This window comes from Salvelinus sp. IW2-2015, unplaced genomic scaffold, assembly GCF_002910315.2.
Source record: "Salvelinus sp. IW2-2015 unplaced genomic scaffold, ASM291031v2 Un_scaffold467, whole genome shotgun sequence".
In the NCBI taxonomy this organism is placed as follows: domain Eukaryota; kingdom Metazoa; phylum Chordata; class Actinopteri; order Salmoniformes; family Salmonidae; genus Salvelinus; species Salvelinus sp. IW2-2015.
In genome coordinates this window covers 358,148-384,207 of record NW_019942558.1, presented here as the reverse complement: position 1 = coordinate 384,207, position 26,060 = coordinate 358,148, and the positions used below count along the sequence as shown (strand labels likewise).

General features: G+C 44.3%; 1 protein-coding gene across 1 annotated transcript in view; it reads right to left on the bottom strand.

The window, feature by feature from the left end:
- cdc42bpb (CDC42 binding protein kinase beta (DMPK-like)) overlaps positions 1–26,060 on the bottom strand; it is a 125,895-nt gene that overhangs the window by 53,555 nt on the left and 46,280 nt on the right. Inside the window, exons 4-12 of the mRNA XM_024135499.2 lie at positions 18,087–18,182; positions 17,110–17,258; positions 12,886–12,979; positions 7,166–7,366; positions 5,461–5,709; positions 4,660–4,903; positions 4,351–4,470; positions 1,246–1,379; positions 308–550 (exon numbers count right to left, since the gene is read on the bottom strand). Of these exons, the coding sequence (XP_023991267.1) occupies positions 308–550; positions 1,246–1,379; positions 4,351–4,470; positions 4,660–4,903; positions 5,461–5,709; positions 7,166–7,366; positions 12,886–12,979; positions 17,110–17,258; positions 18,087–18,182 (1,530 nt within the window). The remainder of the gene's footprint in view (positions 1–307; positions 551–1,245; positions 1,380–4,350; positions 4,471–4,659; positions 4,904–5,460; positions 5,710–7,165; positions 7,367–12,885; positions 12,980–17,109; positions 17,259–18,086; positions 18,183–26,060) is intronic.

The window sequence follows — 26,060 nt, the reverse complement described above, 5'->3', positions numbered from 1 at the left end:
ACTTAGCAAGCAAAGACTTAGCAAGCAAAGACTTAGCAAGCAAAGACTTAGCAAGCAAAGACTTAGCAAGCAAAGACTTAGCAAGCAAAGACTTACAAAGAATTAGCAAGCGAACAAGATAAACGTTAGCAAGCTAAGAGTTAGCAATCTAAGTACTAGCAAGGTAAAGGTTAGCAAGCTAACTGTTAGCGAGCTAAGTGTTATAAAGCAAAGTATAACCGAGAAAATTGTTAGTTAGCAAGCTAAATGCTAGCACTTTAAGTGTTAGCATTAGTGAGCAGCGCGCTAGTCAACTTTTACGTCTCACCTCCTTGCGAGCCTTCTCAGTCTTGCGGATGTCCTGGCGCACTGCGTCCACCTTCTGCACAGCAGCGTCCATCTCCTCCTCCTTGTCGCGGAGCTGGCGTGAGAGGCGTTGCTTGGTGGAACGCAGCTCAGCCATGCGCTCGCTCAGCTCAGAGAACTCCTGTAGGGCCAGCTTCCGCTGGCTGTGGGCCTCCTTCAGCTCCTTGGTCTGGGACTTGAGGCGCTCCAGGGACTCCACCAGTTGCTGTTGGTGGAGATGGAGAGGGGAAGCAGGGGGGTGAGAGAGAGGTGGAGAGAGTGGATAAGGGAGGGAGGGAGTGAGAAAGAAGGAAGGAGGGTGAGAGATGTGGGGGGGGTAGGTTGTAGATGGGGAAGAGATGGAAGGGAGAGAAAGGTAGAGTGAAAGGGTGGGTGGGTAGGTGAGAGAGGGGAGGGAAATGGAGAGAAAGAAAGAGTCAGGAGAGAGAAAGATGGAAGGTTGGGAGGGAGGGAGAGGGCAGCAAAAGAAAAGAGAGAGCAGAGGAGGCAGGAGAGATGGTGAGAGGGAACCAGACAGAGCCAGACAGAATGAAAGGTGAGTAGATGAAATGAGGAGAGGGAGCGAAAGCATGAGAGAAAGAGAGAGAAAGGAGGACCGCATGAGAGGAGAGGAATCGTGAGAAAGAAAAAGTCATCAGTGAACTACCAATTATAAGCTCGACTGACACTATAAAACGTACATAGACAATTAGCACCGAACAAATTCTTTAAAGGGAAATTCCACCCTTTTTCAGCATTCAATTCATCATCTCCAGCTCCACCCCAAAATGTGAAAATTGTGAGTTTCTATGGCTGCCTGAACTTGTCCAATAACAAACACATGGTGTGCACTAATAAAAATGACCCTGGAGTAGGGGGGTGGGGTTGAAGGTCAGGGGGGGAAGAAAAGACTGTTGTTACCTTGTGGATTTCCTCCTTCTCTAGTCTCAGGGCTTTGACCTGCTTGTCCATGGTCTTCAGCTTGGAGGAGGAGATCTCGAAGTCCTGGCGCAGCGTCACCGCCTCCTCCAGCTGGTGCTCCAGCTTATCAGAGTCTGAAAGACAGCGAAAAGGGGAGGGACTTCCTGGTTAGCAGGATGGTGATAGATTAGGGTCAATGTTTCCCAAAAGGTCACAATTTTACTGGACAGTGGCTTCAGACTGGGCTTCAGGGAGAAATCTTTGATTTATTTTGTAAAAAACATAACTAATAAAACATAATACTTTGTTTATGTGAAAGGTGACAAGAACTGAGCCCTACAGATGAAGAACCATAGATGTGCCTTATATATACACACGGTACCAGTCAAAGGTTTGGACAACACCTACTCATTCAAAGGTTTTTCTTAATTTTTACTATTTTCTACATTGTAGAATAATAGTGAAGACATCAAAACTATGAAGTAACAAATATATTTGAGATTCTTCAAAGTAGCCACCCGTTGCCGCTCTTGGCATTCTCTCAACCAGCTTCAAGAGGAATGCTTTTAAAACTTGAAGGAGTTCCCACATATGCTTAGCACTTGTTGGCTGCTTTTCCTTCACCCTACCGTCCAACTCATCCCAAACCAATCTCAATTGGGTTGAGGTCGGGTGATTGTGGAGGCCAGGTCATCTGATGCAGCACTCCATCACTCTCCTTCTTGGTCAAATAGCCTTTACATAGCCTGGAGATGTGTTTTGGGTCATTGTCCAAATGATAGTCCCACTAAGGGCAAACAAGATGGGATGGCGTATCGCTGCAGAAAACTGTGGTAGCCATGCTAGTTAAGTGTGCCTTGAATTCTAAATAAATCACTGACTGTCACCAGAAAAGCACCCCCACACATATATACACTGCTCAAAAAAATAAAGGGAACACTTAAACAACACAATGTAACTCCAAGTCAATCACACTTCTGTGAAATCAAACTGTCCACTTAGGAAGCAACACTGATTGACAATAAATGTCACATGCTGTTGTGCAAATGGAATAGACAAAAGGTGGAAATTATAGGCAATTAGCAAGACACCCCCAATAAAGGAGTGGTTCTGCAGTGTGACCACAGACCCTTCTCAGTTCTATGCTTCCGGGCTGATGTTTTGGTCACTTTGAATGCTCGGTGCTTTCACTCTAGTGGTAGCATGAGACGGAGTCTACAACCCACACAAGTGGCTCAGGTAGTGCAGCTCATCCAGGATGGCACATCAATGCGAGCTGTGGCAAGAAGGTTTGCTCTGTCTGTCAGCGTAGTGTCCAGAGCATGGAGGCGCTACCAGGAGACAGGCCAGTACATTAGGAGACGTGGAGGAGGCCGTAGGAGGGCAACAAACCAGCAGCAGGACGGCTACCTCCGCCTTTGGCAAGGAGGAGCACTGCCAGAGCCCTGCAAAATGACCTCCCCGTGCTTACCCGGAAGCAGCGTGGTACTGGTCAGGCACCGTGTTATGCGGTGAAGCGCACGGTGGCCAGTGTGTGCTCATAGCCCGGAGCGCTGTAGGCCAGCCCCGCAAGTGCCATGCGAGAGTGGGCATCCAGCCAGGGCGGATTGTGCCAGCTCAGCGTGTTTGCTCTCCGGTGCGCCATTTCGGCCAGGGTATCCTGCACCGGCTCTACTGTGTCTCCCGGGCGCTGGGAGGGTTCAGTTCGTCCTATGCCTGCGCTCCGCCCGTGCCGGGCCAAAGTGGGCATTGACCCTAATGGAGAGGTGCGAGCGTTGAGCACCAGATCTCCAGTGCTCGGTTCGACCTGTGCCTGTACTCTGGAGGGGTACTGTAGGTCTCCCCAGCCTGGTGGGCCTTGTGGCAGCCCCACGCACTGAGCTGTCTCTGCGTCTCCTCCCTCCAGAGTCTTCCTCCAGTCCGGACCCTCCAGCGACGCCCTCCAGCCGGAGCCGCCAGGGTCGCCCTCCGGCCCGGAGCCCTAGAGTCGCACTCCTGTCCAGAGCTGCCAGAGTCGCCCTCCTGTCAGGCCCGCTGCGAGGTTCCCAGTCCGGTGTCGCGCGAGGTCCACGTCCCGCACCAGAGCCGCCACCGCGGATAGATGCCCACCCAGACCCTCCCCTATAGGTTTAGGTTTTGCGGCCGGAGTCCGCACCTTTGGGGGGGCGGCTAGCAAACCACGTGCCAGTCAGCTTCCCTAGCCAGCTAGCGAGCCACTTGCCAGCCAGTTGCATCTTTGCCATATAACCAGAATGCTAACAGCCAAGTTAACAAATCCACCAGGCCGCTCATAACAAATGAACTACATTATGTCAATGAATAACAAAAAAAAATGGGTGACGTTAGCTTGTTAGCTTAGCATTAGTTGTGTCCATCTTACTAGTTAAGATGACCCTTCATGCGATGGGGTATACAAGGAAGGAGGCAGGCCGTGGTTCTGTTTCTAAAATGTTCCATGGGGAGAATCTGGAGGAATTGGGTGTGCTATGAGCGGGGTCCTTCTCTAGTAGTCGTCTTCAGCTGCAAGGCATGCCTATGCCTCTTTCACATTATGGAAAATACTAGAGTGTTCCTAAACTTGTTTCCTGATCTTCAGGATGGCTGGGTATATCAGGAACGGGTGAATTCCTCTTGCTGTCATCTGTCGTTTGACGTGGTCGAAGGATTTCTTCTCCAGTTTCGTTGCCGTATTCTGGGTAGAATGCCAGATTGGGTCTCCCATGTCTCGGTCGGTTCTCCAGGGATCTGGTTCACCGCAGAATATCCACTCGGTCCTCATTTGTTAACAGGCAGAATATGAGGGTGCGGGGACGGCTATGGTTATTACTGCCACTGTAGATTCGGTGTGCCCGTTGAATTTTAATCTTCCTCCCTTGTAGCAATGGTATCCATTTTGGTAGATCCTCCTGAAGAAAACCTTTTGAGTCAGAACACTCTGCAATTTTTTCCAGTAATAGACTCAAAAGTAAACCGAGGGCACATCAAACACTTTCAGGTATTTGACCTTTGTGTTCCAGCCAGGCGTGATTTAAACGCCCAGACAGTGTTGAGTTGCCAGTCAATGACGTTGGGTTGCCAGATTGTGTTACATTGAGAGACACTGACCTGCAAGTTTCTTCTTGAGCCTCTCAATCTCTTCGTTGAGCTTCTTCATCTCCTTGTCTCGGCCCTGGGTGCAGGCCCCGCGGCCCGGCCCGTGGAGAGACTGCACAGCCTGAGTGGACTCTGGAGGGGGTCAGAGGGGGCAAGAAACACAGGTCAAGGGTCAGAAGTCATGTCCACTTTAAACTGTGGGTCACTAAGGGTGCGTATCAAGGGTGTCTGTGTGTGCATGCTTTGTGAGTGTTTCTCCTGGCCTCGCTGGTGTGTGTCTACGCATGCGATCTGTGTGTGTGTTTCTTTTTTCCCTCTCACCCTGCAGCTTGCGACTCAGCTCCTGCTTCTCCTGCTCCAGCCGGCGGATCCTCCTCTCAAAAACCTCCACCCCTAGCTCCCTCTCCTGGTCCCTGGGACCGCCCTCCTGGGAGCCCCCGTCGGACAGGCCGGCCCTGTTAACGCTGCCGCAGTCCGAGAAGCAGCTGTCCGTGGTGTAGGTGAAGCCCACGAAGGGCAGGTGCTGGCCAGTGAAGCCGGTGTGCGTAACTGGAGGGGCAATGTCCTGTTGGGTAGGAGAGAGAGAGAAAGAGAAAGAGAGATCGGTTAGAGTCGAACAGCCAAACTGACCAAGGGAAGAGGTAATTCAACTACTGAGGTCGTGGAGGACAAAACCACTTCTGGTTTTCATTCTTAACCAGGGACTTGGGACTGTAACTGAGTGTCTTCTGCTGGCCAATCAGTGAAATAGAGTTCATTCACTTTAGCTTGGCTGGCTAGCTGTTTCCCAGTTAGCATTAATTAGCTAGCTTGTTTCCAGTTAGTATTAACGAGCTAGCTTGTTTCCAGTTAGTGTTAACGAGCTAGCTTGTTTCCAGTTAGCATTAATTAGCTAGCTCGTTTCCAGTTAGTGTTAACGAGCTAGCTTGTTTCCAGTTAGTGTTAACGAGCTAGCTTGTTTCCAGTTAGTGTTAACGAGCTAGCTTGTTTCCAGTTAGCGTTAATTAGCTAGCTCCTTTTCAGTTACTGTTAACTAGCTAGCTTGAGTCTAGGTAGCATTTGCTAGTTAGCTATTTTTCTGTTATCTTTAGCTAGATAGCTTGTTTCCCCAAATCCACCCACCGGGTTTTTAAGAATATCGTCGTCTACGTCGAAGTTGGAGGTGTCAGATGGCGAGCTGACGTCGGGGATGTAGGGCGCCTCGGTGTAGCGGATGTGATCCCAGTCGATGCCAGCGAAAAAGGGGTGGTCCTTGAAGTCGCCGATACCGTTCTGGCCCAGGCGGCGCTCGCGGCCGCAGATGAGATGCGAGATCAGGTCCTTGGCTTCCTCCGACACATCGCTGATGTTTGAGGGGAACTGGAAACGCTCCTGTAAGAGAGCAGGGAAGAGAGGAATGAGAGGAAGAGGGCCCTTTATGCAAGGCATTGAAAAACCTCCCTGGTCTTTGTGGTTGAATATGTGTTTGAAATTCACTGCTCGACTGAGGGACCTTACAGATAATTGTATGTGTGGGTTACAGAGATGTGGTAGTCATTCAAAAATCATGTAAAACACTATTATTGCACTCAGAGTGAGTTAATTAACTTATGTGACTTGTTAAGCACATTTTTACTCCTGAATATATTTAAGCTTGCCATAATAAAGGGTTTGAATACTTATTGACTCAAAACATTTCAGCCTTTCATTTGTAATTAATTTGTTGGGTGCGGAGTGATTATTGCGGATTATTGTGATCTCTTGTGATCTCTTGTAGATTATTCTGACGTTTTTCATATGACTAATGAAAACTTGCTATGTCCTCATTGAGATTATACAGAAGTGTTCAATACGCCTTATTTATACACTTTTGTAATATTTATGAAATGCATATTGTTATATTTGGTAGCACTTATTTGTTTTTTCCTTTGCCTCCAACCCCCTTCGATGTGTAGAACGGATGTGGGTGGGGCCAGGTCTACATAAGGGTGCAACTTTCAAAAAATCCCAAAAGCTCTGACGAAGGTCGTGTGGCCGTGTGGCCGATACGTAAAGCTTATTAAATATCGGTGATACTATCAAGAGCAGTGTGCGGTTTCCTTTTTTCCTTCAATTAATTTGTTGGGAAAAAAACACATTTTAATATCCACTTTGACATTATGGGGTATTGTGTTTAGGCCAGTGACCCAAAAATCTCAATTTAATTTTCAATTCAGGCTGTAACAACAAAATGTGGAAAAAGTCAAGGGGTGTGAATACTTTTTGAAGGCAGTATTCTATAAACAATCTATAAACCATGACAGACTATTTCAACCCATTCAAAATTAAAATGCCTGGAATATTTGATAAGTATGCCCTGTAATTAACAGTGAAATACTGTACATTTGAAAGTAAACAATCAGTAAACCGTAAAAAAAAAAATGATTCAACTGTTTGGAATATGTAGCACTTATTGCTGGCCAATAGATTCAGAAAAGGAGGCAGGAAAAGCATATGCGAGTTGCTAGCTGTCACTAAGGCAGTTTGGATGCTGACAACACACACACAAGCTAAATTCACTAGATTGTTGCAAGCTAGTCACTAGGGCCCCCTCAATTTGTCCTGACTCAGAGGTAGGCAACACGCTGGTCCTTAAACACAGTTCTAAGACCAGATTTCCCTACCCATACCTGTGACCCAATTCTCTTGCATGGCATCCTATCCTTGCTTCCTTTCCTTGTTTTTAGGAATGGACACAAATGTGTGAAAGCATAGACTTTCCAAGGCCCGCTTTCCGCTTCACCTCACCACATTGTCACAACTAAACTAAACTTTAAAAAAAAATGTCAGCCAGTTTCCTCAAGTTTACCTCGTGGTTCATGATCTTGCCGTAGGTCTCCACCAGGGACTCGGCATAGAAGGGCGTCTCCCCGTAGAGCATCTCGTACATACAGACCCCCAGGGACCACCAGTCACACTCTGGGCCGTACTTCCCCATGCCGTCCTCCATGGCCTGCAGGATCTCAGGGGAAATGTAGTCCGGAGTGCCAACAGCCACAGACGACTGGACCTAGAATAGGTGAGGATAGACGGGGGGAGAGAGGTTGGGAACTACAAATGAGGGGTGGAATTGAAGGGTTGTCAGAGAAGCACGATTTAACATTGTACTTGTAAAGAGGTCCTGCTGTGGTGAACTCAGAGGGGTTTGCGTGTGTATAATGAGACCCTATTCAAGTATTAAAAACCCAGTTCGAGTTTGCTCGGATATGAGCGTTCAAATACTATTTGAAAAACCCACTATGGCCTTCAAGCACCTCATCAAGTTTGAACATTTAAATATTAGAAACATTTAAAAGCAAAGTTATATACAGGGGGTACCGCTACAGAGTCAATGTGCGGGGGCACCGGTTAGTAATAAGACTATATACAGACGAGTACCGGTATAGAGTCAATGTGCAGGGGCACCGGTTAGTAATAAGACTATATACAGGCGGGTACCGGTACAGTCAATGTGCGGGGGCACCGGTTAGTAATAAGACTATATGCGGGGGGATACCGGTACAGAGTCAATGTGTGGGGGCACCGCGTTAGTAATAAGACTATATACAGGGGGGTACAGGTCCAGAGTCAATGTGCGGGGCACCGGTTAGTAATAAGACTATATACAGGCGGTACCGTACAGAGTCAATGTGTGGGGGCACCGGTTAGTAATAAGACTATATACAGGGGGTACAGGTACAGAGTCAATGTGCGGGGCACCGGTTAGTAATAAGACTATATACAGGCGGGTACCGGTACAGAGTCAATGTGCGGGGCACCGGTTAGTAATAAGACTATATACAGGGGGGTACAGGTATAGAGTCAATGTGGGGCACCGGTTAGTAATAAACTATATACAGGGGGGTACAGGTACAGAGTCAATGTGCGGGGACACAGGTTTAGTAATGAGACTATATACAGGGGGGTACCGGTACAGAGTCAATGTGCGGGGGCACCGGTTAGTAATGAGACTATATACAGGGGGGTACCGGTACAGAGTCAATGTGCGGGGGCACCGGTTAGTAATGAGACTATATACAGGGGTTACCGGTACAGAGTCAATGTGCGGGGGCACCGGTTAGTAATACACCAGTCTCAACGTCAACAGTGAAGAGGCAACTCCGGGATGCTGGCCTTCTAGGCAGAGTTCCTCTGTCCAGTGTCTGTGTTCTTTTGCCCATCTTTTCTTTTTCTTGGTCAGTCTGAGATATGGCTTTTTGATTGCAACTCTGCCTAGAAAGCCAGCATCTCGGAGTCACCTCTTCACTGTTGATGTTGAGACTGGTGTTAGGTAAAATTAGGTAAAACTGATTTAAGTTTCCCTGCATTAAAGTCCCCGGCCACTAGGAGCACCGCCTCTGGATGAGTGTATCCTGTTTACTTATGGCCTTATACAACTCGTTGAGTGCGGTCTTTGTGCCAGCTTCGGTCTGCGGTGGATATAGAAAGCTACAAAAAATACAGATGAAAACTCTCGAGGTAAATAGTGTGGTCTACAGCTTATCATGAGATACTCTACATCAGGCAAGCAAAACCTTGAGACTTCCTTAGATATTGTGCACCAGCTGTTGTTTACAAGTATGCATAGGCCGCCGCCACTTGACTTACCAGAGACCCCTGTTCCATCCTGCCGAAAAAAATTAAAGCCCGCAAGCTATATGTTAATCATAACTATTCACCTCCCCAAAGCCAATACTTTGTATAGCCACCTTTTGCAGCAATTACAGCTGCAAGTCTCTTGGGGTATGTTTCTATAAGCTTGGCACATCTAGCCACTGGGATTTTTGCCCATTCTTCAAGGCAAAACTGCTCCAGCTCGTTCAAGTTGGATGGGTTTCGCTGGTGTACAGCAATCTTTAAGTCATACCACAGACTCTCAATTGGATTGAGGTCTGAGCTTTGACTAGGCCATTCCAAGACATTTAAATATTTCCCCTTAAACCACTCGAGTGTTGCTTTAGCAGTATGCTTAGGGTCATTGTCCTGCTGGAAGGTGAAACTCTGTCCCAGTCTCAAATCTCTGGAAGACTGAAAGAGGTTTTCCCTCAAGAATTTCCCTGTATTTAGCGCCATCCATCATTCCTTCAATTCTGACCAGTTTCCCAGTCCCCGCCGATAAAAAACATACCCACAGCATGATGCTGCCACCACCACCATGCTTCTCTGTGGGGATGGTATTCTCGAGAAGATGAGAGGTGTTGGGTTTGCGCCAGACATAGCATTTTCCTTGATGGCCAAAAAGCTCAATTGTAGTCTCATCTGACCAGAGTACCTTCTTCCATATGTTAGGGGAGTCTCCCACATGCCTTTTGGCAAACACCAAATGTGTTTGCTTATTTTTATCTTTAAGCAATGGCTTTTTTCTGGCCCTCTTCCGTAAAGCCCAGTTCTGTGGATTGTATGGCTTAGTGGTCCTATGGATGGATATTTCAATCTCCGCTGTGGAGCTTTCCAGCTCATTCAGGGTTATCTTTGGTCTCTTTGTTGCCTCTCTGATTAATGCCCTCCTTGCCTGGTTTTGGTGGGCGGCCCTCTCTTGGCAAGTTTGTGGTGCCATATTATTTAAACATTTTTATAATGGATTTAATGGTGCTCCGTGGGATGTTCAAAGTTACAGATATTTTTTTATAACCCAACCCTGATCTGTACTTCTCCACAACTTTGTCCCTGACCTGTTTGGAGAGCTCCTTGGTCTTCATGGTGCCGCTTGCTTGGTGGTGCCCCTTGCTTAGTGGTGTTACAGACTCTGGGGCCTTTCAGAACAGGTGTATATATACTGAGATCATGTGACAGATCATGTGACACTTAGATTCATGTGACTTCTGAAGGTAATTGGTTGCACCAGATCTTATTTAGGGGCTTCATAGCAAAGTGGGTAAATACATATTCATGCACCACTTTTCCATTTTGAATTGTTTTGAATTTATTGAAACAAGTAATTTTTTTCATTTCACTTCACCAATTTGGACTATTTTGTGTATGTCCATTACATGAAATCCAAATAAAAATCAATTTAAATTACAGGTTGTAATGCAACAAAATAGGAAAAACGCCAAGGGGGATGAATACTTTTGCAAGGCACTGTAGTAGGGAATAGGGTGCCATTTGGGACGCAAGCCTTCTTTCCATTTTACACCCGCTGAAATTTGAGGGCACTCGGCATATCACATCGTTTACTTTTTATTTACAGATGCTAGGTTTTTAAGAGGGAGATAAATCTTAATAAAAAATTAAGAGCTTGATTCCTAGACAGATTAAGCCACTCCTTAGCTACTTTGATTTTTAATCAAGTTTAATGGTAATTTGGCGATGCATACACGACTTGGACTGTCGTTAATCTTTGCGTAAGAAGTTTAGAGACTAGAGGCCTATAGTCAGAACTTCAAGGAAAGATTCACCCATTTTAAATGATAGATATTTTTGGGGGCTTCTCTGAGCATGTTCTATCGATTCTCCGGGTCATTTCATGTGTATCATGAGCTCTTGCCATTCGCGCAGGCAGAAATACAGCCGGTATGACATAGCATTGTGATAAAGCCACTCTCACTAGACCAGAAGTGAATAGGAAGATTACTTTTAGATCGCAAGAATGTATATCGTACATGTCAGATTTCAATACTGGCCCACGTCAAAGAGGGAGACTGTATTTTCTTGAATGAGCCATTGATCCTTTTTTTTTTTTCTATATTCTTACATGGAGAAATGTGTAATTTAACAGAGGGTCCATCACATTTCTCCTATTGCATAGTGCTGCCCAGTGGCTCAGATATCAGAATCCTGAGTGGCTTTGTGGGAAATGTAGGACACTGCAAAGTCATAGGAAGCTTGGGGAGAGGATTGAGCATCCTTAGAGGGTATTTTTACCATGCTGCGTGATGCTCTTCAGCTCGGCAACAATAACAACGGTAGTGGCACTGTTTCCCCCTAAGGCAGATTCCAACTTTAAACACTGATTAAAAATATAATTTTTTACTTATTGGCTAAACCTAAATTGAGCATTTCTCTTGTTGTGAGTTAATCAGGTTCTGTGAAAAAGACACTAAGTGAAGCCCCCTAAATCTGATTATATAGCCACCATTAACTACTGAATCTACTAAAACTGGATGATGACGTTAGCTGCTGTGGAGTGTGAAACAGATAGTGTGTAAACTATTAGATATATCCTCGTTGGTGAGCATCGGTCTAAAGTTGCTGCAGTCGGGTGAAGTTGCCCCTAGACGCTGACCGTGCATCGTCCATTTCCCCCAAAAATGGTTAAGGTTTGGGGAAGGGAAGCTGATCCTAGATCTGTTCCTAGGGAAAAACTTCACCCGCAGTGCTGCTGCTGCACAGTTCCTGTTGCATTTGAATGTGGCTTCTACTTCTGGTACTAGTTCTCTATACGATTGTTCAGGTCCTTGTTGTATGTAAATAATTAGAATCCATTGGAATCTCTAGTCATTGTATTTCTATGGTTGGAAGTATTTACTGTAAGTCACTCCTCATTGACCTGACTAAAGCGTAGGAGTCTCTTATTGACAACTCTTGTCTGCATGCTAAATATCACCCTATCCCCTATAGACCCATTTACCGGCCCGTCATGAAAAGTAGCGAGCGCAGGTCATCATCAGAAACCTGTTCACCAAGCACGGGATGCAATCACATGCAACTTCATCATCGCATATGTCAGAGGAGGATTTTGATTAGCAAGCAAGTTAGCGAGGCAAGGTAAAATATCACAAATAAGAGCTCGATGAAGCCAGAAGCAGTCAAGCTTGTTTTCATGGTCATCACCCACTCACTTAAGTGTGTCAAGGACTTTAAAATGTTAGCTATCATGCGACAAAGCTTTTTGGTACCGGGATGCGCGTGCGTCACCCAAACGTGACGCTTTCTTGTAAACTAAAAAGGGCTCTGGTCAAAAGCAGTGTACTGTATGTGGGAAAGGATGCCATTTGGGACACATTGTCAGTCAGTAAGAAAAAAGCCTGAACGTCGGTATATTCAACTGCATTCTACACTTGTGACGTGTCTTGAAGATGAGGCATAGCCTGTGGGGTTATGTCATTGTCACACGTGTACACGTGACACAGTTACAGTAGTAGAAGCATAGTGATTTCCTGTCTATTGGAGCTAAGGGGCTGGTATGTGCCGATAAAGGAGAGGCTTCAAGTCCTATGTGTCTGGAGAGCTTTACATTGCTCCAGGGGCACTGCACTGTAGGTGACCCTGTGCTGCCTCCACCCTCTCTCAACCTGGAGCTGTACCCTTCATAGGTCTACCTGTCCATGGCGTACTACTTTGACCGTTGATGACCAGGCCCTGCATAACTTTTTCAAAAACCAGTCCCACGCAGAGCACGCTGAGAAGCTGATGATCTGTCTTGTTTCCTAGCAGTGGCTCCCTCTGGAAGCAGTTTGCAGTGCAAGTGCTGTTCAGTGTGTTCTTTTTACCATGCTGGGCGTAGCTCCACAGCTCGGCATCAAAAACAATGGTGGTGGGGCAGCCAGCGGAGCGGTTTCCCCCTAAGGCAGCTAAACCTGTGTGTGTGTGTCTGTCTGACTGACTGACCGTGCCGTCCTGCATCATCTTCAGGCAGGAGCCAAAGTCGGCCAGCCGGATGTGGCCGTTCATGTCTAGCAGCACGTTGTCTGGCTTGATATCTCTGGGGGAGGCAGGAAGCGAGAGAGGGAGGTAGCGAGAAAAGAGGTAGAGAGAGAAGAGAGAGAGAGAGAGAGAGAGAGAGGAGAGAGGAGATAGAGAGAGAGAGAGGTAGAGAGAGAGAGAGAGGTAGAGAAGAGAGACGAGAGGTAGAGAGAGAGAGAGAGTAGGTAGAGAGAGAGAGAGTAGAGAGAGGTAGAGAGAGAGAGAGAGAGAGGTAGGAGAGAGAGAGAGAGAGAGAGAGAGAGAGAGAGGTAGAGAGAGAGAGGAAGAGTAGAGAGAGGAGAGAAGGAGAGAGAAGGTAGAGAGAGAGAGAGGAGAGAAGAGAGAGGTAGAGAGAGGAGAGAGGAGGCAGAGAGAAGGAGAGAGAGGTAGAGAGAGGTAGAGAGAGAGGAGAGAGAGAGAGAGAGGTAGAGACAGAGAAGACAGAGAGAAGAAGAGAGAGAAGAGAGAAGAGGGGAGAGAGATAGGTAGAGAGAGAAAGAGGGGTAGAGAGAGAGTAGAGAGAGAGGGGTAGAGAGAGAGGTAGAGGAAGAGAGGTAGAAGAGAGGGTTAGAGAGAGGAGAGGAGAGAGGTAGAGTAGAGAGAGAGAAAGAGGTAGAAGAGAGAGAGAGAGAGAGGTAGAGAGAGAGAGAGAGAGGGTTAGAGAGAGAGAGAGAGAGGTAGAAGTAGAGAAGTAGGAGGAGGGGATGTTAAGAGAAGAGAGAGAGATGAGGTAGAGAGAGAGAGAGAGGTAAGAGAGGAGAGAGAGAAGAGAGAGAGAGAGGGGCAGAGTAGAAGAGAGAGGGGTAGAGAGAGGTAGAGAGAGGTAGAGAGAGGTAGAGAGAGGTAGAAAGGTAGGAGAGAAGTGAGAGAGAGGGTTAGAGAGGTAGGTAGAGAGAGGTAGAGAGAGAGAGGTGGTAGAGAGGTAGAGGTAGGTAGAGAGTAGAGAGAGAGAGAGAGAGAGAGAGAGAGAGAGAGAGAGAGAGAGAGAGAGAGAGAGAGAGAGAGACAGAAATGGTTAGGATTGGCCATGTGTGTCTCCTCTCCACCAATATATAGCCCTGTATATGATTGTGACATTGTCTTAAAGAGCACCTTAAAGTGCATCAGATAAAATGTACGGCTCAATACACACACCCTCTCCTCAACATTTCTCTCCCGGGTGGCTATCTGAGCTGAACAGCTCGCCATTGTTTATCCACCGTCCCTCCCTCTCCCGTTCCCCCTCACCTCCCGCTCCCTGGCAGTGCCCTCTGTTGTACTAATCCTGGCACCATGCTGGGCACGGCATAAACACCTAAACACAACCAGCCCAACGCAAACTAATAGGCCACACACACAATATTAATACACACACACCTTTGTTCATGCATTTCTCTTCACAGACACACTCATTCTCTCTCTCCCACAAACCGAAGCATCCACACACAACCATTAGAGTAGAGAACAATCAAACTGTAAGGTGGTGTGTTTGTCAATTAGTGCACGAAAGCAATCTACCATGGCTCTTCTAATTTCACAGTTCCTTTATCCTTTAAACAACTACCATGACGGTTGTAGCCATCACTTGTCCCATTAACCCTTTACACCTGACAAGACTGAATCCAAACATTACCACTGTTGATTTTGTGTGACATTTTACAGGACTTTTCGCCGCATTTGTTGATAACGAAATCTGAAAATACTCTGGATACGTTCAGTAACGTGATAAGAATATTCCTGGAAAATGTGGGATACAGTTGAAGTCGGAAGTTTACATACACTTTAGCCAGATACATTTCAACTCAGTTTTTCACAACTCCTGACATTTAACCCGAGTAAGAATTCCCTGTCTTAGGTCAGTTAGGATCACCACTTCATTTTAAGAATGTGAAATGTCAGAGTAATAGAAGAGAAAATTATTTATTTCAGCTTTTTATTTCTTTCATCACATTCCCAGTGGGTCAGAAGATTACATACACTCAATTAGTATTTGGCAGCATTGCCTTTAAATTGTTTAACTTGAGTCAAACGTTTTGGGTAGCCTTCCAACAATAAGTTGGGTGAATTTTGACCAATTCCTCCTGACACAGCTGGTGTAACTGAGTCAGGTTTGTAGGCCTCCTTGCTCGCACAAGCTTTTTCAGTTCTGCTCACAAATTTTCTATAGGATTGAAGTGAGGGCTTTGTAGGCCACTCCAATACCTTAACTTGTTGTCCTTAATCCATTTTGCCAGAACTTTGGAAGTATGCTTGGGGTCATTGTCCATTAAGAAGACCCATTTGCGACCAAGCTTTAACTTCCTGACTGACGTCTTGAGATGTTGCTTCAATATACCCACATAATTTCCCTTCCTCATGATGCCATCTATTTTGGGAAGTGCACCAGTCCCTCCTGCAGCAAAGCACCCCACAACATGATGCATGATTTTTGTGTCATCAGACCAGTGGACATTTCTCCAAAAAGTACAATCTTTGTCCCCATGTGCAGTTGCAAACCGTCGTCTGGCTTTTTTATGGTGTTTTTTTCAGCATTTCCCTCACTCAGACAATTTTTTTTTTGCAAAAGTTGCCCAATTACAGGGAGGGATGGGGACAACTTCCTGTCACGCGTGGTGCTCAAATTCAGAACGGTTGTCAGTCAAAACCCATACCGCACCGTGAAGCGCAGAGCCAGAGCTCTGACAATTACTGTACAGCCTCCACGTCCCAATTTAAGCGCATATTAGTGCTCAAATCTGCCATTTTCAACCCGTGTACAGGTATGAGTGTACGGGGTTAACAACAAGTGTTACAATCACTCATATATGCAAACGTATTTAATTTCAAACCTCACATTTCTCTAGTATAGGCTACTTATCGCAACGAACGATATCAGCAAAATGCCTGCGATAACTGATCGGTAAAGTCAGTGAATCATTTTCGGTTTATAGTCCCAGCTCTAGTGTGTGTGTGTGTGTGTTTTAGAGTGTGTGTGAGTCAGCAAGTGTGTCGGAGTTATTGTCACAGAGAGAAAGTAGGCTTCCCCCTACACTTTCATTCTCTCGTTCTGTTGCTCCCTCTCTCTCACACTTCATCTCTCTCCCTCTCTCATCGTTCCCCTTCTATCCCACCCTCCATCTCTTTCCCTCCCTCCGTTGATTAATCTTGTCCCTCTCCCTCAGTTTCCCCCTCTATCTCACTGTAGTACATCACAGTCTAATACGGCCCGTTCCATTGTGGCCCCTGGCCCCTCCGGTCTTCCCAAATCTGAAAGGATGCCATAGGAGGAAAAGCAATTTGCAGAAGGCTCCACTTAGCTTGGTCCCGGTGATGTACTGGGCACACACACACAGACACACTGGGGCGGCAGGTAGCCTAGTGGTACCCTCTGTAGTGCCATGCGGTCGGAGGCTGAGCAGTTGCCATACCAGGCAGTGATGCAACCCATTAGGATGCTCTCGTTGGTGCAGCTGTAAAATCTTTTGAGGATCTGAGGACCCATGCAAAACATTTTAAGACTCCTGAGGGGGAATAGGTTTTGGTGTAAGCATGGGGCTTACAGGGAGTTTTTCAGCACAATCATCAAATAAGTCCCTTCTTTCGTTTTTAAATCCATGAGGGGGAGTGAACAAGTGCACACTTCAGGGAGAAGGGTAGAGTAATAAAGAACGGGAGAGCAGCCTCTGTCTGTGGGTCGGGCAGGAAGGAAGCAGCAGCGCAGGATGGCTGGCCAGGACTGTATTTCCCAGGGGGCATTGCTTCCAGGAAAATACTCTTCCATATCCCACATCCACACACATCCCAGGCATCAGGTACAGGGCCAGTCACGTGGGGAGAAACCCCCTAACACACACTTCAGCACTTCCACACAGTTCCCTCTCAGAGAGAGCTCTGCCTACTCTGTACCTGTTACACATTCACACTCACCTCTCTTCAAACACTTCCAGAGAGAGCTCTGCCTACTCTGTACCTGTTACACATTCACACTCACCTCTCTTCAAAACACTTCCAGAGAGAGCTCTGCCTACTCTGTACCTGTTACACATTCACACACACCTCTCTTCAAACACTTCCAGAGAGAGCTCTGCCTACTCTGTACCTGTTACACATTCACACTCACCTCTCTTCAAAACACTTCCAGAGAGAGCTCTGCCTTTCTATATATCGGTCACAGACACACATCCCTCTTACCTGTGGACGTAGTGTTGTTGGTGTATAGAGTGGATGGCCAGCACCATCTCTGCCACATAGAACTTGGACATGTCCTCTGGGAGACGGTCCTCGAACTTACTGAGCAGGGTCAAGAGGTCACCGCCCACATAGTAGTCCATCACCAGGTACTACAGAGGAGAGATAGGTTATATTGTGTTCACACACAGTGGTCCATCACCAGGTATTGCAGAGATAATGGCAAAGCAAAAAATTGATTTTAGAAATTCTAGCAAATTTATTCAAATAAAAAAACTGAAATTTGACATTTACATAAGCATCCAGACCCTTTACTCAGAAATTTGTTGAAACATCTTTGGCAGCGATTACAGCCTCGAGTCTTCTTAGGTATGAATGAAAACAGGATGCACCTGAGCTCAATTGCGAGTCTCATAGCAAAAGGGTCTGAATACTTATGTAAATAAGGTATTTCTGTTTTTAATATTTCATAATTCCGCCAAATTTTTTGAAAACCCTGTTTTCGCTTTATCATTATGGGGCATTGCGTGTAGATCGATGAGGAAAAAAATACATTGAATCAATTTTAGATTGAGGCTGTAACGTAACAAAATGTGGAAAAAGTCAAGGGGTCTGAATACTTTCTGAATGCACTGTATACATAAACACACCCAGACAGAGTATATACAAGTGTGTGTTTGTTGGTTCTTCTATCCTTGTGGGAACCTAAAATCCCCAAATGTCCCCACAAGGATAGTAAAACAAGAAAAAACTTCCCTTGTGGGGACATTTCCCACATCCCCTTGTGGACAAAGGCTATTTTAGGTTTAGGGTTAGGGTTACAATTAGGGTTAGGGTTTAGTGGTTAGGTTTAGGAGTTAGGGTAAGGGTTTGGGGTTAAGGTAAAGGTAAAGGAAAATAGGATTTTGAATGTAAATGTACTTTAGGTACCCATGAGGATAGAAGAACATAATGTGTGCGTGCGTGTGTAAAGCTGTTACCAGGAAGTTGTCGTCCTGGAAGGCGTAGTGGAGGGTGGTGATCCACTGGCAGTCTCCGTTCACCAGAACGTTTCTCTCCTCGCGGAAACACGCCGTCTGTGTAGGAAACAATGACATCGAGGGGTCAGCTATGACATATTCCCTACTTTCGTGCACACAAGAACGCGCATACACATACACACACACACACAAATGTGGATCAACTGAGAATTGGAAAACTATTTTAAAAAGGTCAATTTCATACAGGTCAGTCTGAATGAGGAATTCTTGAAAACCACATCAATGACCCTCCTCCCCCTCTGTCACTAAAAACCACATCTTTGACCCTCCTCCTCTCAGTCACTAAAAACCACATCGTTGACCCTCCTCCTCTCAGTCACTAAGTTCCCGTACTCATCCTCTCACTCGAGCAGTCTTTCTCACAATTTCCCCCACACACAAATGGTAATTCATAGATCCCCCACTTGCTTGCTCTCACTCATGCTCCTTATTACATGTCAAGACTGATGTCATGAGGGTAAACATTATTACCGTTATGTACAGTGCTGTTTGCTATTCCCACCTTTCCAGGAATCCTCCAAACAGGTTCTCTGGAAAAACATGGGAACTTTAGCAAAGCTTCTGGGAATTTTGCAACCCTACTTTTGTGTGCAAAATTTGAAACGTATGAATGTGTCTAAAAGACACTCCACATGTACACCTCCCTACTATTGTTTTGCACCCCCTTTTGCCCTCAGAACAGCCTCAATTCATCAGAGCATGGACTCAAGGTGTTTGTCATCCCCATTCACCCTCTGAATGGCACACACACACACACACACACACACACACACACACACACACACACACACACACACACACACACACACACACAATGCATGTCTTGATTGTCCCAAGGCTTAAAAATCCTTCTCTAGACTGATTGAAGTGGATTTAACAAGTGACATCAAAAAGGGAGCATAGCTTTCACCTGAATTCACCTGGCCAGTCTATGTCACGTAAAGAGCAGGTGTTGCTAATGCTTTGTATACTCAGTGTATAATGCCCTAATAGGTCAATTTGGTCCATATTATGAAAATAGCTCACTAATTGGGCACGCTAAATGCCAACAAATGGTAAAAAAAAACATAAATGTACCGGCTTTGTGGTTTGAGTGTCCGCCTGAGATTGGAAGGTTGGGAGTTTGATACCCGGCCAAGTTATACCAAATACTAAAAATGGGAGTCTATGAGTGTCTGCTTGGCACTCAGCATTAAAGAGGTGGATTAGGGGCAAGGACCTGCAACAGACTAGCGTCCCGTCCAGAGGGTGTACTTCTACGTCAAGCTGCCTCACGCTACAGAAACAGCAGATTGACTCCTGCTCCTATGAGCCGTTCCGGCTCGTGAAATGCTACTTTACAACCTGAACTTGACCAATAGTTTTCAATTGCAACAAATTTATATAAAAAAAAAGGTACAGATGCTTACTAAATCTATTCCTAAACTGAAAATAATATACAAAATAAGCAATAACCTATTGGGCAAAGGGCATACTCAAACAACTGTTTGTAGCTACAGTATTTTACCAGATTGACGTCACAATCCAGGGCCAAAACCTCATGACAAACAATGTACTGTGTTCTAACTGTGGATTTGACACTAGTACATTTTGTCAGGTATTTTAGATTTAGTTTTAGTCCCATTTTAGTAATTTCATCCTTAGTTTTAGTTCATATCAGTCGACTAAATCTCTGGACTATTTTACTCTAGTTTTAGTCACAGTCATTTTAGTCACTGTTTTTTTTTTTTTTTCATGAGATAATTCAGATTTACCTTTAACTTATATAGTGTAAATTAAGACAGCCATCTCCAACTAGGCCTACTATCCCCTCATATAGCTGACACATTGCTATTGGCAGATTGTAACCAATGCCAGCAATGATTTACCATATACAGTGCATTAGGAAAGTATTCAGACCCCTTCCCTTTTCCCACAATGTTACGTTATAGTCTTATTCTAAAATGGATACACATTTTAATCAAACTGCACACAATACCCCAAAATGACAAAGCCAAAACTGTTTTTTAGAAATGTTTGCCATTTTATAAATATACACAATTGAAGTCAGAAGTTTACATACACTTAGGTTGGATTCATTAAAACTCATTTTTCAACTACTCCACAAATTTCTTGTTAACAAACTAGTTTTGGCAAGTTGGTTAGGACATGAGGACTGGCCACCCCTCATAGCCTGGTTCCTCTCGGTTTCTTCCTAGGTTTTGGCCTTTCTAGGGAGTTTTTCCTAGCCACCGTGCTTCTACACCTGCATTGCTTGCTGTTTGGGGTTTTAGGCTGGGTTTCTGTACAGCACTTTGAGATTAAAGCTGATGTAAGAAGGGCTATATAAATACATTTGAGTTGATAAGAAACAAGATTCTCTGGTCTGATGAAACCAATATTGAACTCTTTGGCCTGAATGCCAAGTGTCACGTCTACCGGAAACCAAGCACCATCCCTACGGTGAAGCATGGTGGTGGCAGCATTATGCTGTGGGGATGTTTTTCAGCAGCAGGGACTGGGAGACTAGTCAGGATCGAGGGAAAGATGAACGGAGCAAAGTACAGAGAGATCCTTGATGAAAACCTGCTCCAGAGCACTCAGGACCTCAGACTGGGCGAAGGTTCACCCTCCAACAGGATAATGACCTTACGTACACTGCCAAGACAACGCAGGAGTGGCTTCGGGCCAAGCCTCTGAATGTCCTTGAGTGTCCCAGGCAGAGCCCGGACTTGAACCTGATCGAACATCTCTGGAGAGACCTGAAAATAGCTGTGCAGCAACGCTCCCCATCCAACCAGAGAATGGGAGAAACTCCCCTAATACAGGTGTGCCAAGCTTGTAGCTTCATACCCAAGAAGACTCGAGGCTATAATCGCTGCCAAAGGTGCTTCAACAGTACTGAATTCTAGAATAAGGCTGTAACATAACAAAACATGGAAAGAGTCAAGGGGTCTGAATACTTTCCAAATACACTGTAGCCTAGGCTAGAAAGCCTTGGCTACAGGTTAAACAATTTAGGCATACAGATTTTTCCTTCCCACCATGACCTTAGGATGGGAGTGAATAACAACGATTCCCTTAATAAAGAGGAGAATCTGAGCATTCCAACAATGCCAGCAATATTACTGCTCCTAATATTCAGCAAATATCATTAATATTTCCAATCGGGAAAACACAAATGCACTCGCGAGAGTGGCAAAAAAGAACTTCTGATGTGATCAAAGCAAAAATAGCCTACATGAAAGTAAGGGAGGGAAAACATTGTTTCTAGTTTAGGTTAGTTACTATTGAAATGTCCTGGCTGCCCTTCAGTTCCAAAGATTGACGAGTGACTGAAATGACCAGCTGGGAGCGGTATGGGACAGCTGGGCAGATCCGCTCAATCAGACCGCGCAACCGAAAGACATTAATTCTGCCAAAGAGAGGATTGAATTAAATATTATGCAAAGCAATGCATGCTACTGATTGGAAAAAACTGATGAAAAGGAGAGTTGATGTCAAATTGAGTGTCCATCACATGCTGACCACACCTCTCCTGTTGCGCACATTGCTCAATAAATGCACATGTTATTCAATTACTTCATCCAAACTGCTTGCGTCCATCTGCATAGCCAGGCGCTAAAATATAATCCATTTTTGACAACGCGCTGCAAGTCCCACCTCTCCCATCTCCTCGTTGGGTTTTAGGAGCATATTTAAAAAATAATCATATTTAACCTTTATTTAACTAGACAAGTCAGGTAACAGGCGCAATACAGTCTGGATTCGAACCAGGGTGTCTTTAGTGACGCCTCAAGCACTGAGATGCAGTGCCATAGACCGCTGCACCACTCGGGAGCATATACCCACGTGGGTGATTGACAGATTAGTTAAGGTACACACCCTGCGTGTCCTGATTGCGTCTGGTGTGAATGGACAAACTCAACATGCGCGCGAATGGCGGATGCACGGTCTTCTCAGCACGTTAGTCTCACGTGGAATTCTCGTCTCGTCACATTTCCGTCAACAAAAATGAAAACAAATTTGTTATAGTTCGCATTTTTTTCATGGCATCTGGTCTCGTTATAGTCATCAGTTTTCGTCAGGGAAAATAGGTTGTTGACAAATATTTGTCGTCATAGTTATTAATTAAGCAGTGGTTTGTTTGCGAATCCCATCCGTCTATCCATCTATCTAGGATCTAAATACCAATGTATTTACCTATTCATTTATCTACTCATCTTTAAATACTAAAGTTTCCTCCGCTGCTGGTTGGAATGGCATGCTGCAAGCAGTGCTGTGTGTACAGTACAATCGTTAACTGCACGCCCGTTTTGCCTGGGCTGCAAACACACTGAGGGATTGTGGGATGGGGATTACTGATCATTACTGACAAAAGCTCCCGCGACGCAGCGTATCGGGGCCTCGGGCCACTGTCAGAGCCCATTGAGCTGAAACTAGGTCAAGATGTGGAGAGCGGCACAGTCTTAAGAAAGTGGCCGTCCTGGCCTGGCCCTCCACTCTCCAAGCTTAGAATACACCGGTGTAGGGTGTGAGGGGAATGCAAAACGGGCCCTAAAACACCATCACATTAAATCCATGTAATATATCCTTCACCATCACACTAAATCCATGTAATATATCCTTTACCATCACACTAAATCCATGTAATATATCCTTCACCATCACAATAAATCCATGTAATATATATCCTTCACCATCACAATAAATCCATGTAATATATCCTTCACCATCACACTAAATCCATGTAATATATCCTTCACCATCACAACAAATCCATGTAATATATCCTTCACATCACAATAAATCCATGTAATATATCCTTCACCATCACAATAAATCCATGTAATATATCCTTCACCATCACAATAAATCCATGTAATATATTCTTCACCATCACAATAAATCCATGTAATATAGTCTACACCTTCACAATAAATCCATGTAATATATCCTTCACCATCACACTAAATCCATGTAATATATCATTCACCATCACAATAAATCCATGAAATATAGCCTTCACCATCACAATAAATCCATGTAATATATCCTTTACCATCACACTAAATCCATGTAATATATCCTTCACCATCACACTAAATCCATGTAATATATCCTTCACCATCACAATAAATCCATGTAATATATCCTTCACCATCACAATAAATCCATTACTTATTTTAGACAGATTTAAAGAAACATGATATGAAGAAAATGTAGTCTATTTCAGAAGAACAGAATAGCATACTCTGAGTTGTCCTTATGTTAGTCCCTGATCTGGCTATGCCATATGGCTGTGGGCTACACAAGCTCTTTTTAGCAGACAAGATTTGCTTAGAGTTCAGTGGAATTATTTCATATTATTTTATAGTATAAAGAATACAATTGGACATAGCTGAATCAAATATAAAGGATATTGCTATGTGGCTATTCTGTGTTGAGCGGTTAACAAAGAAACAGGTACTCCTATTTGCTTAATTTAGAATTATTAATGTAACTTTAGTTGTGATACAAATGTTGGCCTATATGTTTTGATTTTTAATACATTCTAAGGCTGCATAATGTGACTAACGGTGATATGAAAAACAATTGCAAGAAAGGCATGAGCTCTGATTTGTTCCTTGCGCAGGCTGTACACACTTCATCAGTCTCTCATTAACAATTTGACAAGCACTTGATAATGCCTCGAATTTCCCAGCTGCATCCCCTTTGTGCGGCTGTAATGCCCCCTAAAAAATCCATGCTTTTTGAGACCAGCGGCAATTGTGCCCTTGGGCTGAACATAATAATTGTAATTCCTTTATCCCGGCTACGTGCCGAAGCACCTCTCATTCACATGGATCTGTCACGTGATTGGGTCTTTCTCAAAGGCTACAAGTGAAGATGGACACATCGGGGACGCAACTGTGCGTGTTCTTATCAAATTCCGAGGTGCATTTTGAAAAAATTACTTATGACTTTTCGTCAGCCAACAAGATGAGAAGGCCTAACAGCAAAAGCACTAGCATATGTCAATCAAAGTTTATTTATCACGTGCGCCGAATACAACAGGTAATACAACCTTACAGTGAAATGCTTACTTACAGACCCTAACCAACAGTGCACTTTTTAAGTAAAAAATAGGTATTGGGTGAACAAAAGATAAGGAAATAAAACAACAGTAAAAAGACAGTGAATAATAACAGTAGCGAGGCTATATACAGTAGCGAGGCTATATACAGGCACTGGTTAGTCAGGTTGATTGAGGTAGTATGTGCATGTGGATATGGTTAAAGTGACTATGCATATAGGATAAACAGAGAGTAGCAGTAGTGTAAAAGAGGGGGTGGTGGGTGGCGGGACACAATGCAGATAGTCCGGGTAGCCAATGTGTGGGGGCACCGGTTAGTCGGGCTAATTGAGGTAGTATGTACATGAATGTATAGGTAATAGGGATAGCCCCCTATTTTTCAATTTCCGCCTAAATGACATACCCAAATCTAACTGCCTGTAGCTCAGGCCCTGAAGCAAGGATATGCATATTCTTGGTACCATTTGAAAGGAAACACTTTGAAGTTTGTGGAAATGTATATTGAATGTAGGAGAATATAACACAATAGATCTGATATGACAAAATACAAAGAAAAAACAAACCAGTATTTTTCTACCACCATCTTTGAAATGCAAGAGGAAGGTTATAGTATAGCCATTACTCTGGTTGTATTTCCGATAGTGTCCAGAAGATGGCAGCAGTGTATGTGCAAAGTTTCAGATGGATAACTTGAAAAATGAGTGAACAATAAGACATAGTGTGAAGTTCCCAGGTACATTTGGGCAAATCGTGAAGACATCGTCGCATTCATATTCCATTTTTCTGCAAGAATATAGTCAAATCTGTATACTCGGACTTTAATTTAGCTTTCCAAGTATTAGTAGCTATATTATAAGATCTACATTTGCAAAACAACCAGTTTTCATAACTCTTACTATCCTTATAATTTTCGTCCAAAATGAAAAGGCATGCTGTCGTACAAGGTTAGAAGCTACATTTTACGACAGATATATGGCTTATTTGACAAAGATAGTTGTTCAAGTGATGGCCGCCCGCGTCATCGGCGTGCCATGAAGGCGTCGCTCTCTGACCAAATATGGTGTCTTATAGGATATACTACACCCCTAATAAAATAGTGAAGTCTTATTAGATTCTAGGATCTCTGAGGAATAGATTTGAAAGTGATTTGACTCGTTGAAACAACGTTTAGGGTGAAATTTTCACAGATTCCTTTCTTTGAAAATTGAACGAGTGGAAATACAAAATTGATCGCACGTGCTATATGGACCTTTTAAGGATATGAAAAATGATTTTATCTAACAAAACTACACTTCATGTTATCTCTGGGACCCTTTGGATGATAAATCAGAGCAAGATTTCAGAATGTAAGTACACATTTCACCTTCAGAGGTGAATTTATCAAACCTATCGCATTGAAAAAAGTGTTTTGTTAGCTCTCCTCAAACAATAGCATGGCATTTTCTCGCAGTAATAGCTACTGTAAATTGGACAGTGCAGTTATATTAACAAGAATTTAAGCTTTCAGCCAATATAAGACACTGCTATGTAGCAACATTTGTTGTTTCTCTAAAATGTGCCATCTTGACACAACGGGCTGCATGATTTACAACTTACTTACTTACTTACTTACTTTATTGTCCCCATAGGGAAATTTTGTTGCAGTGTTATGTACACATTTAAAGTGGCGTTAAATACAAAACAAGATTGACAATACAACTTTCAATAACAGTCACGCACCAATAAAAAAAAAAAAATAATAATAATAAGAAATAAGAAATAAAACATTTAAAACAAAGACTAGACTGTCCCATTGACGGAACGCCGATCCTTATTAAAGTGACTATGCATATATGGTAAACAGAGAACAGCAGCAGTAT